At 38.3% G+C, this 13,460-nt stretch overlaps 1 protein-coding gene across 1 annotated transcript; it reads left to right on the forward strand.

Annotated features, from left to right (window-relative positions):
* Positions 1-6,533: 6,533 nt before the first annotated feature.
* On the forward strand, positions 6,534-12,954 carry LOC143536301 (axial regulator YABBY 1-like). The gene is made up of 7 exons (XM_077030326.1): positions 6,534-7,156; positions 7,346-7,522; positions 7,799-7,910; positions 9,136-9,184; positions 11,905-11,980; positions 12,080-12,154; positions 12,689-12,954. The coding sequence occupies exons 1-7, from the start codon at positions 7,052-7,054 to the stop codon at positions 12,755-12,757; spliced, it is 663 nt and encodes a 220-aa protein (XP_076886441.1). The 5' UTR covers positions 6,534-7,051; the 3' UTR covers positions 12,758-12,954.
* The last annotated feature ends 506 nt before the right edge of the window (positions 12,955-13,460 follow it).

Genomic DNA, 13,460 nt, shown 5'->3' on the forward strand with positions numbered 1-13,460 from the left:
ATTGGCTTGCGGAGGGTCTACCTCGCGCTGAGCCTCTTCAATTTTTCCTTCAGGGATTTCTGCGATGAAATCAGCTAAGACTTGTCCCTTGATTGCTGGACGAGGCTTATAGGCGATCGTATGCTCTCCTAATTCCAGCGCCCATTTTGTCAGCCTTCCTGAGAGCGCGGGACGTCGCAAGACTTGCTGGATGTTGTAATCAGTCAGGACTTCAATGGGATGACCATTGAAATATCTATGAAGCTTGCGCGACGCGTGTGTTAGTGATAAAACTAACTTTTCTATGATGGTGTAGCGCGTCTCAGGATCTGTCAGCATCCGACTTACATAATAGATTGGTGTTTGGATTCCCTTGCGATCCACCAACAACACTGCGCCAATGGCGCGCTCTCCTGCTGACAGGTACAACGTTAGAGTTTCGCCAGGTAGTGGAGCTGTGAGCGCAGGCAGATTTATCAGACATTCTTTTATCTCACTGAAAGCTTGCTCGGCCTCAGGCGTCCACTTGAATTGGCTTTTCTTTAAGCAATTTCTCAATGTGTTAACGAATGGGGTAGATTTGCTTGCATGGTTCGCTAGGAACCTGTTAATTGATACCAATCTACCATTCAACTTTTGAACTTCTTTCATGGTGGATGGTGAGGGCATGTCAAGGATAGCCTCCACCTTCTCTGGGTTCACCTTGAAACCATCCTTAGTGACCATTACACCGAGAAATTTCCCTTCTTCTACGCCGAATGTGCATTTGCTCGGGTTGAGCTTCATGTTTACTTCCTTTAGGCGCCAAAGGGTTTATTCGATGTCTTTGAGCATTTGTTTTTCCTCCCTGCTTTTAATCACCAAATCATCCACGTAGACTTCTAAGTTTCTTCCAATTTGCTCGTTGAAAACTGCATCCATGAGTCTTTGGTAAGTGGCTCCTGCATTCTTCAAACCAAAGGGCATTTTTGTGTAGCAGAAAACACCCTTGTCAGTTCTGAAGGCAGTCTTGTCCTCATCTTGTGGTGCCATTTGAATTTGGTGATAGCCCTTATAGGCATCCAGGAAACATTTGAGCTTGAATGGCGCCACAGAGTCTACCTTCGCGTCAATGTTTGGGAGGGGGTAACAATCTTTTGGACACGCTTTGTTGAGGTCCTTGAAATCAATGCACATTCTCCATGACCCATTGCTCTTCTTTACCATCACAGGATTGGCTACCCATGTTTGGTATCGTATTGGGCGGATGATATTTGCGCGCAGTAGATCTTCTACTTGCTCATTCATGGCCTTTGCCTTCTCATCCCCCATGACTCTTTTCTTTTGAGCAATTGGCTCTACAGACTTGAATGTGTTGAGAGAATGCTGCGCTAGGTCTCGCGGAACCCTAGTCATATCAGAATGTTGCCACGCGAAGACCGATATATACGTTGTGAGCAATCTTTTCATTCTCACCCTTGTGTCGTCTGATATCGTAGCTCCAATTGTGATTGTTTGTTCTGGGAACTTTGGGTTGAGAATCCATTCCTCTGGCGCGTTGTTTGCCATTGGAAGCTTCATTCTCCCTTCTCGCGGTATACTTGTTACTGCGCACAAATGATCTCGGTATACAAATGTTACACTTGTTGGTGTTGGGAACCCCAATGCGCCGTGCGCTGGTGACGGTATGGCGTTGAATTGGGCAATCGTTCCTCTACCCAAGATCATATTATGGCATGAAGTGGTGGGCAAGACCAAGAAGTTGACAATTTCAGCTCGCTTGTGTTTCTCATCCCCCATAGTTAGTTCGAATTGTATCTGACCTAGGGGGTGAATAATTTCATTTGAGACACCCGAGATTGGTGCATTCACAATTTCGAGCCTTGCTTGGTCTGCTGGATCCAACTTCCTGAAACATTGCTCACATGATGTCTGATTCACTGCCGGTGTCCACCAGGACTTTTGACACCTCATAATGAGCAATGTGTGTAGTGATGACTAGCGGACTGCTGATAGACGGGCCTCCTCTGATTCTTGGGAAGATTACTTGTTGCTCGCGCCAATCTCCTTGGACTTGCGCGCTTCTCTTTCTCGATCTTTGCCCTTGCCTTCCTCCCTCGGCTACACAGATTATTTTGAATTTTTTACTGGCTGAGGCTCCATCTGGTTGTTCATTCTCTGGTCTTGGGTTTTTCACCAGGTGAGCCAACTTGCCTGATTTCACATCTTTTTCAATCGCATCCTTCAAATGGTGGCATGCATCGGTGTTGTGCCCTGTGGACTTGTGAAACTCACAATACTTGCCACTGTTTGGTGGTCCCTTATGGAGTAATGGCTTGGGGCTTTTAAACTGGACATTCTCTGTGCTTAACACTTGCGAAGGCGTTTTGGTGAGGGGAGTCCATATTCTTGGTAGAGGTCTGTTAGGCTCTCTGCCGCCTTCCCTCTTGTCACCTTCTCCGCGATTACGAATGTCTTTTTGGGGCTGGGGTGAACTTTATTGCGCTTGCTTTTCTGCGGGAGAAAAACTGGTTTGTTGCAACCTGGACCATACGGAGTTTTGTTTGCCCCTCCTTTCATTGTTGCGTGATGCTTCTGTTTGATGCCCTCTATCTCTTGCTTTATCTTGGGCAATTTGTTTTTCATTTCGTGCGAAGACTCGCGATGCTTCCATTAGCTTAGCCCAAGTGGTTGGCATGCCATCTCTGCTCACGAGAGCTCTGCGGAGTTGATCACTGCGCGCACCTTGTATAAAGGCCACGCGCAAGAGTTGCTCAGTGATACCTCCAATTGCAAGAGATTCCTGATTTAAACGGGTTATGTAGTCTTCAATGGTTTCATCATTCCTGCGCACGCAGTGCATGATGTCATCGGGGTCGCGCGTGTGTCTGCGTTGCTGTACAAAGTGAGCCTGGAACTTCTCCAATAGCTCTTCGAACCCATCGATTTGTCCAGTCGGCAAGCTTTCGAACCAGACACGCGCTGCGCCCGTGAGGCAGCGAGCAAACATGTGACACCATGTTGGCATCGTCCAGCTTTCTAGCTTTCCGGTGTTGTAAAAACCTTGTAAGAAATCATCTGGATCCGTTGTACCATCGTACTTGCCTAGACCACTTGGCATCTTGGTTTTGTGTTGAATGGGAGCCTTCGCAATGCGCTCAGTGAATTTTGAATGCTTCACCAAGATGGCTGGCCTATATGGTGTGGTTACGTCCACTTGCCCTCTCGCTGGCGGGTTGTACGGTGTGTATAGATCCATATCAACTTTGGCTCCAGGCGCTATGTTCACGTGCGTGCGAAGCTGTGAACCTCCTGCATGAGTATCTCGCGTCTTCCTCATGCTGTGCACTTCTTCCTCATCACTAAAATCAGCGTGTTCAGTGTGAACAGAGTGACCATCTTCCGGCGCGCGCGCCCTTTTTGTTGTTCCCTGAATGGTTTGCTTATCAAATGCGAGCCTTTGTGTTAAGTCGGCTAACTTTTTGTGTTTGACCAGCTCATTGTATTTGTCCATTAAACGCCGTTGTTCGTTTATGAGCCATTCTTTAGGGTCGTTGGTTTCAACTTCTGGACCCATTGGTCCTTTTTGTTTTGCACCAGTCAGATTTGGAAACGTGAGATCGTCTGGAGGAGTTTCAGTCTGGCTATGAGGTGTTGTGATGAAGGGATGGTTACTGGTGGTGCGCGCAGTATCACGCGGCGACCTCAGAAACTGATGTCCCTCATTAACATCCTCAAGCTCATTATCCTCCAGAACTTGATCGCTGTTTCGAACACCAGAAACCATGGTGAAGATTTTCAGAGAGAACTGATGAGATAGTGGTTTTGTTGCCGTTGTAACAGGTGATGGCGCCAATGAAGAAACGTGGATCGACTCGCTAGTAGACGATCAACTTTCCTCGGGTATGAGTGTGCTATATCACCGATGGTTTTCCGGAGTATGAAATCTTCCACCTACAAAACGAGCAGCACCGTGAACTTACCCCTCAGAAAGGGACAGAGGGGTCCTCTTTGGGGTAACCCTCCGGTGTGAGAATAAGAGATTGTAGGAGAATAATAATAATAATCTGAGAGTGAGTAAGGATTTAGAGTGTATTTTCTTGCTTACCTCCCCTTGTGGAGGTGGTGTGGTATTTATAGTGTTAGGGTTTCCAATGATTGGGCTCAGACCCAATTAGGGCCTTTTTGGCCTCCTCCTATTGCTTCGCGCCACGTGTCATTAGGACACCTGGTGCTTTTTCATTTATTATTCTCTGACCAAGGTATTTCACCTGACCCATGTGCAATCACGTGGTAGCACATGGGTTTTGCTGAGTTGTCCACCTTTCATTGGCAGCTGTCAACATCGGCATATTCTTTATTCCTTAAAGGATACCTTCTGGAAGGTTGTCTGATGAGCACAATCATGGTTGTCCTTATCCTGATTTGGATAAGGATGTGATTGATTATGTGCATGTGTGATATGCGCCTATCCTGGGGATGCGCGAAGTCTTCTCTTTATTCTCACGCGCAGATGTTTCATGCGCAGATGTGATATGCGCAAGCATATGTAATATGCGTGAGCATATGTGATATGCGCCACGCGCAGATGCGCCACGCGCAGATGTGATATGCGTGAGCATATATGATGCGTGAGCATGTGATATGCGCCACGCGCAGATGCGCCACGCGCAGATGTGATATGCGTGAGTATATATGGTGCGTGAGCATATGTGATACGCGTGAGCATATGTGATGCGTGAGCATATGTGATACGCGTGAGCATATGTGATGCGTGAGCATATGTGATATGCGTGAGCATATGTGATATGCGCCATGCGCATAGGTTTTGGTTTTGTGCCTTCATGACATCCTGATTTCAAGCCTCTTGTCTATATCTTGTAGGTTGACCCGCCCCGCTCGATGTTAAGGCGGGTGCATACCTCTTCAATAAGTCAAACCACTTAACCACCAATGATCTTAATTACCCAATTGACCATCATTTATTCTAATTAACCAATACCGTAGTTGACCAATAATGACCAATAACGACCATAATAGTCATTTTCTTATTGCGTGTGTATCCCATATCTACTAATATTAAAATAATATGTGTTTACTTAATTTATATGTATCTAATATCTACACATATTTTTTTACTTAATTTATATGTGTAGGTGTTGATTTTGTCATGTCATTCTTAAAAAATAATATAAAATAAAATTTATTTAATTCATATTTATCAAATATCTACACATATCGTCCATTTTTAACATATGTAGGTAATAATTTTGCCACATCATTCTTAAAAAATAATATAAAATAAAATATATTTAATTCATATGTATCAAACATCTACACATATTGTACAATTTTAAATATGTGTAGGTAATAATATTGCCACGTCATTTTCAAAAAATAATATAAAAATCTTATCTACTTAATTTATCTACACATTCTTTTATAAATATTATGTGTTGGTAAACATATCCAATTACCCACACATATATTAGTTTTGAATATATGTGTAGATAACTTGCCTACACATAACAAAATTTTGCCACATGCGTAGGTAATTTAGTATTTTATTGATCGCCAATTTTTGGGGAGAATTTTCCCACCAACGTTAGGTGTTGGTAAACGGTATTACCAACACATATTAAGTGTTATTTATTACGCAAAGATATAACCAACCATTACCCACACATATAAAAATATGTGTAGGTAACTACCCACACATTTACATACGTAGGTAAATTTTGTGTGGGTAAACACCCTAATTTCTTGTAGTGAGTCTAACAAGAAAACTTTAAGGCACATTCAAGTCGAATTATCCATATATTGAACACCTAAACGGGCTTTCTTCATTCTATAATTCGTAGAAGATATAGTTTTCTCATTCGTAGCCAATCCCCATGGTTGAGATAAATTTGTACAGTTGATTGATTACTATCCAAAAGGGGGTTGCGGCGCAACTTGTTGCCCGCTTACCTGCCACTTCATTGTAAATCATTTGGATGTTTCTATGATATTAATTACTAGTGCGGAAATAACTAACAAATAATCAGTTTCATTACTATTTTGTAGACCTAGCTAACTAGTTAAATACAAGTTCGGTCATTTTTTATTCTCCAATTTGAATGTGTGATAAAGTAATTTGTTACATAGAATTCTATCATTATAAGTGATGTTCAATTAATGTTTATTTTCTAACCAAATGAGCAATAAAAATGTGTTTCTCACAAACCTTAATTATATATAGTAAAGGGAAAGAACACGATTTAGATTAATTAATTTTGTCTACTATGTTGATGCTAATATCTTTTTGTTACCGTGCCTATCGTTTGGTTTAATATGATGCTTGGATCATATCAAGTACTTAACTTTAATACTTTGGTATTTTCAATATATGTTCCTTCACTATATCATGGTCATATTAGTTTATATAACCCTTCTAGGTTCGGCTCAAAAGCTTACAACTTAGATGTCGAGATGTATTTTTTTATCTCAAAAAACAAATAAAGCTTATGTCAAGCTTTTAGAAAGAATGCAATCTTTAAAAACGTTACAGACTTACAACAATATTTAGATGGTGTTAATCAATTTGTTCATCTTAGTTATATATAGGCTTGACAAATATAATATATTCCATGTTGTTGATATGTGGAGGTTGTATGTAGCCTTATAGCTAGGCAATGAAGATATATATAAGATGCAAGTGGAAGGGGTAAAGTAAAAAAAAAAAACAGTTTGAAAAAAAACATAATAATACAATGATTCATGGGTCATAAACAACAAAAGAACAATAATAATATATCAAAGAAAAAAACAAGGATGAAAGGATTGTAGGGCTTGATAATATTCATTATATAATGTGTCTCTCTCTTTTCTCTCACATTCTCATTTGCAACTTCTTTCTCACATGTCTTTGAGAACACACACACATAAACATAAACAGAAGGAAGTCAGATCCCAAAGGTGGTTAATCTGTCCATCAATCAAATCCAAATTATACATTGTTCAGTCAATCCTATCAATCAATCAAATCACACTGTGAGAGAATCATTCAGGAGAGAGAAAAAAAAATTATAGAGAGTAGAAAGTGATAAAAAATATGTCATCTTCAGCTTCTTTTTCACCGGACCACCATCACCACCTCTCTCCTCCTTCCGAGCAACTTTGCTATGTCCAATGCAACTTTTGTGAAACCGTTCTCGCGGTATAAATATTTTTATCTATGTTTCGATATAAATTTCTGTATCAGATGCATAGTTGCATATCATGGATTATGACAAGTAAACCATAAATTACTTTATTATTATTATTATTAATATTATTATTATTAATGATTTTTTTTGTTAAAGACAAATGGATAATATTATTAATGATATCTTTGTTGATGTTGTAGGTGAGTGTTCCTACAAGTAGTTTGTACATGACTACTGTAACAGTCCGATGTGGTCACTGCACTCATCTCTTGTCGGTCAACATGCGTGGCCTTCACTTTCCGGCAGCCGCCGCCGCCAACACTGCCGCCACTCAATTCCACCTTGGCCATAATTTCTTCTCCCCTCAAAATATTATGGTATAAGTTTAATAGTTTATTAATATTATCATCAACATATATATATATATATATAGCCTCTATTTTATTTTTAAAAAAATGGATATCTAGGGTTAGGGTTTTCTTGACTTATGGATTTTTTTTTAAATTGTTTCTTTGTTGGAATCTTGGAATCATAGGAATTTCTTAAAATTGTAAACTGATATTATCATGACCTAATTTCCTAAAGTGTATAAATGTTAAATTTAAATTATGAAAATAATAATAATAATAATATTAATAATATTAATAATTCAGGAGGAGATGAGAAACACACCATCTAACTTGTTTATGAATCTACCAAATCCAAATGAGCACTTTGCACCTGTTCAAGTTGATGAGCTTCCAAAGCCTCCGGTGGCAAACAGACGTAAGACTTTTAATCAGTACTTTTGTTCTTTGAGTTCAATGTTTTTTGTTTTTTTTTTGTTTTACTAACTTATTCATTAACTTATTATAACAAGATACAAAAGTAAATTAATAATGTGAATGATAAACTATTGGTGCTTCTAGTCTTGATAATTTTGAGAAAATGAAACAAGATAATTACCAAATTATTTTTTGTTTTGTTTTAATAATAATGTACAAAATTATACTATTTGTGCTTCTAAATAATATTGAGTAGTTTGAGAAAATGAAGCAAGATAATTACTAAATTATTACAGTGGTAATGGTACTTTCAAAAACTTATGTTTTTGGTAAGAAAAAAGTGTCTCTTTCTCTGGATTTTATTTCATGTCTTTCCTTTCTTTGTTGGTTATGAAATTGATAATTTCTGCAACCAAAAGGCAACTTTTCTTCATCAACTAAATATGCACCAATTTACATTACTACTTGTTGAAGAAACCCTAATATTACTCAAAACAGGCGAGGTGCCCTTGATAAAAAGCAGCTCACATATATTCCATACGAACATAAGTAAACGCGTTGATCTTGTTTAAAAAATCATGACATAATGTTCTTCACTTCTCTTCATATTTTTACATTAATTAAATTAATTTTTCTAAAGCGGTTTGTACCTTAACCGTGGTATTAGGGGGTGTTTGGCCTAGCTTTTTTAACAAAGCTTATAACTGTTTTACAAAATAAGCTTAATCTGGTGTTTGGTTTAGCTTTTTAAGCTTAAGTTTATTAGCTTATATAGACTAATTTGAAGAAGCTTGTTTGAAAATAGTTTTTTAACTTATTTAAAGAAGCTTATTTGTGTAAGGATAGAAACATAAGCCCAAAAATAAAAGCTAGGCCAAACACCTCTTAATTAATAATATTCGCTTTTAAAGGGTTTTTTTCAACCTTTTATCAATTTTATGTTTTAAAGTACAAATACTAGTTTTGGTCTAAGGATAAATGTGTATGTCATAAAATCAAATGGTCGTGAGTTCTGACATGAAGTAAAAAAATTAGTTGTTAAAAAAAATGTTAAGTTATAAAGTGTATTAAAATGAGAAAGTGTTACTACCGAGAAAATATAATGGTGATGGATAAAGATATAATAATGATGATGTTATGATAGGGGGTTAAGAAGTAGTCAGCAGTGAAACGATTTTAATGTCTTGTCTGTTTAATTTGTCGCTTTCTTTGTCTTCTATTTGCAGCTCCAGAGAAACGCCAAAGAGTGCCTTCTGCTTACAACAGATTCATAAAGTAAGTGTTTTTTTGTTTTTTTTGTTTTTTTTATAAAATAAAATAAAATTATAAATTTAAGGGCAAAATACATCATATATAGCAGTGTATAAAAAATGAGGGAATTATGATTTTAATATTATTTGTCATATAAAGGGCTGATCAAATGAGTTCTTTTATTATTATTTTTTGGTACAAAATATAATCTTTTCAGATCAAAGAACATATGATGAACATACTAGAACAGAAAGAACAAAAACAAACTTCAAATCTAAATATTTTGAAGCACCCATAATTTGATTATTATTTTTTTAAAAGTTAAATGAGTACTGTTTAGACAGCATGGTACAGTTTTTAAAAAGATTTTTTTGTACTGTGCAGAGGTTACAAAACTTATCTAAGACTAAGGGGTGTGGGGGGCTTTAGTGGGGGCTCTAGTGGAGGCTTTAAGAGCCAAGAACCAATAATATTATGACGTGTGGCAGATAAAGAAACTGAATAAGGGGGGTGTTGGAGCCCCTGGTGGAGCCCCTGGACCCTGGTGTGGAGGGGCTCCAGCGAAATTTTTTTTTTATTTTTTTATAAATATATTCAAACAACGTATTAATAAAAAAACTCATAAATTATTAAAAAACACATTAATATCAGGGCTTTGCTGTTCAAAAGGGGGTTGCGGCGCAGCTTGTTGCCCGTTTGCCTGCCACTTTATTGTAATCGTTTTATAGTAAATTATATAAATAAAAAACATTTAAAAAAAAAAAAAATTAATATCTAAAAAATAAAATAAAAATTAAAGTACTAAAAAGAAACATTCTTCTTATTCTTCGGCTTGGTCTTCTTCGATCAACCTCTTTCGGATACGTTCATTTTGTTTTTCCATTAGCATTTGATCGACCGGATTTAGGTTACTGAAGTCTCTAGTAAGAAAGTCCAAATCTCTCATTCGACTTTTTTCCTTTTTGTCATAAGAGACCACCTTCATGGTTTTGTTGAATTTATTGAGGGATTCAACAAGATTGGTGATGTTTACGGCTTCCCCCTCAGCCGGTTTTTTCCCCTTGGCGTCCCTTACCAATGGCCGCCTCCTCGGTGGTGAAGATGTTTCCTCCTCCGCAATGTTTAGGTCGAATCTAACGCGGCAATCCGACCCGGTTGAAGTGCTATACGCTCCAGACGAACTAGTTTTAGTCCGTTTCGGCCCTACTTCCGCATCAAAGTCCGGCGCCACCAGTTCAACCCACTTGGAACACCTTTTCAACCTGTCCCGCAACTTTAAATCATCCCACGTCTTCACCACATACCTCCGCAAACACTCCTGCTTCCACTCTTCGACCGTGAAATTGTAAACCGCCAAATCATCACTGCCACTTGGTCTCATACGACCGCTGTTCCTGTTGAAAAGATTAGTAAACAAGCCGACAAATTTTCTGATTTCGGACCACCGACCCGAAATCATATCGGGGTTTCGCTCTGTACTCCCAGCGAGCATGTAGAACGTTTCCCTAACCTTTGTCCAAAAAATCTTTCTCTGTTGGTAGTCGGCTGCAAAATGAATAAATAAATTAGATTTCCATTTAACTTTTTTATTTAACTTTTTTATTAAAAATCTTTTTTAAAAACGTTAAAACAATTACCGCAACGCCGATCCTCATAAATGACTATCCAAGCCCGACACAAGGCTTCCTTCATCCGATGACCACGGAGTGGCTTTCCGTTTCGTCCTCGGAGTCGAAGCCGGTCCCGACCCGTCCGTTGCAACTGGTTTTTTCCGGTGGACGCGTCTTTTTGGTCCCGTAGCTTCACTGTGTGATTCTTGTGTCTCCGGAACAACAAAGTTAGGAGACGGTTGTGTGTTGGATGGTTGAAAACCGGATGATTCTTGCGGCTCCGAATAAAACATCAGTTGGTGCGGTGACGACCATAAATCGTCGTCAAGATAATCTGAATCAAGGTTTGGGAACCAATTTCCAGCCATTTTTTAAAAAAAAAAGTTGAGAAGATGAATTGATTTTAGATGAAGGTTTGAAGTTTTGGTATAAAAATGGGTGAAATGGAGTATAATTATATAAAAAAAATATTTTTTTTTGGTTTGTTTGGCTCCCCAACGGTCCAAAAAACATAAAAAGATGTGCAGCTCTCTCTCTCTTCTCCCGCTAACCGGCTCACGCCTGCCTTGTTTTTCCCGCTAGCGCCCCGTTAGCGCCCCCGCTAGCGCCCTGGTGGTGTGGTGTTAGCGCCTGGGGGCGCGAGCGGAGGGGCTCTAGCGCCCCCGTTGAAGCCCCACACCCCTCAGTCTAATCTTCCTTGGTGTTGTGCAGAGCCTTTTACTTTGAAACTCGTTCTGATGCGGCTCGTTTAGGTGTTTTGTAAATGTTTGTTCGCTAGCTCGATCAATTAACCTGTTTAAGTTAAACCTGAATTTAAATATTTATAAATTATCACCTACTTATATTTAAAAATAACCCACATAACAATGTGGTTCATGAGTCTACTAAAGACCATTTTAATATTAAGTTTCACTTCAATATTAATATATATCATTAACTTAAATGAGCTGGTTAATTCGACCGTCTTACGAGCTGAGTTCAAGCTCAAATTTTAACTCATCAAGAAATAATTAACGAGTCAAACCAAACCGACTCATTTAACATTGATCCAAGCTAAAAAGCAAGTCAACTCTCCCATTGCATTATAAACCATAAATAAATTTAAACACTTTAATTCAAACATATAAATTGCAGGGAAGAGATCCAACGTATCAAAGCAGGAAACCCTGATATCAGTCACAGAGAGGCCTTCAGTGCAGCTGCAAAGAATGTAGCATTAAAATAATCTTGATTTTTTACCTTAGGTTTAATATTTGAACTAGGGTTTCCTTTTTTATCTAAATCCTTTATTTAATAATTTGTTTTTTAGTGGGCCCATTTTCCTCATATCCACTTCGGACTCATGCCTGATCAACCCGTGAAGAAACCCAATGTGTGCCAACAGGTATTCCTTTTATACACAACCACTTCTCATACGCATTTATCTTTTGTCCTGCGTAGTGTCGTTTCCAGAAAATTTTCTCATACATAAGGGTTCCAGTTTTTGTCAATTAACTATCAATGTATACTCACACAAAGAGGTGTACAAAACCGGTTTTTTTTCCGAACCGAACCTTTTTGGTCAAATCATGGTCCAAACCGGTTTGGTTTAAAAACCAGTTTAGGAACAAGAGAGGTCGAACTGGTCCAACTCGATTTGGGAACCGGTCCCAAAATCGGCGGGCTGGGTTAGTTTGGGTGAAACCGGTTTTCAGTTAACTGGTCTCAAACCAGTTTTTCTGTACATCTCTACTCACGACGTCAGGGGTTTTTTTTACACTATAATAGAACTAATTTTTTTTTCAGAGGGTGCGGCCGACCCTGTATCACTAGGGTAGGTCCGCCTTGGTCCTACGTTAAACATTTTATTTCTTATCATTTATGTTCTTATGTTTCTTGTCTTGGATTGCTTGACAATTTTGTGTTTGATTTTATGCAGGAAGGAGAGGATCTGCTCATGAAAGATGGATTTCTGAGCACTGCCAATGTGGGTGTTACACCTTATTAAAAGAAATGGATTAAGTGCTAAGATAAAATGGCTAGCTAGGGTTTTTAAGTTTGGTGTGTCCTTTTGCTTGAAAGTCTAATAAAGACCTAATTATTAGGGGTTCTTGTTTTATCCTATAATATAATATATGATCATCTTCATGTTAGAGTAGTCTCTTAATAATTTTTCATATTAATAGGAGGATCATATGTAAGGTTTAGTAGTTAGTCACAATTGAAAGCCTTTCCATGATGACTCATGACATGGCCGGCCTATGACATGGTAGTCGACGGTCGCAGACCCGACACCCTGCTAGGCCTGAAAAAAAAAATTCAAAAAAAATTATATGTATTTTTTGGAAAATAATATATATAATCAATGTTTTAATAAAATTACATAACTACTAGTTTGTTCTAGTGATAAAGGGGTATGAAATCTAACCAAAAGGTTGTGGGGTTGTAGTCTTATTTGAGACATTTTTAAGTTCATTTTTTTACAAAAGTTTTTACACAACTCAAATCATAATCAATTAAGCCTATTTAAAATTAAATTGTTTAAACCCAAAACCGGCAAAGTTCAAGTTTTGACAACCCATAGTATTTGAACAAAATCGGTATGATGGCTCGTTTGGTTTTTAAAACGTTGACATGAACAGAACACGCGTTTTGTACAAACTCATGTATATGTGGAGTCAATGCACGGAGCTTCAAGTTCAAAGTTATTT

The sequence above is a fragment of the Bidens hawaiensis genome, unplaced genomic scaffold (assembly GCF_021521415.1).
Source record: "Bidens hawaiensis isolate Kalapana, Puna unplaced genomic scaffold, B.hawaiensis_p1.1 tig00010780_1, whole genome shotgun sequence".
Taxonomy (NCBI): domain Eukaryota; kingdom Viridiplantae; phylum Streptophyta; class Magnoliopsida; order Asterales; family Asteraceae; genus Bidens; species Bidens hawaiensis.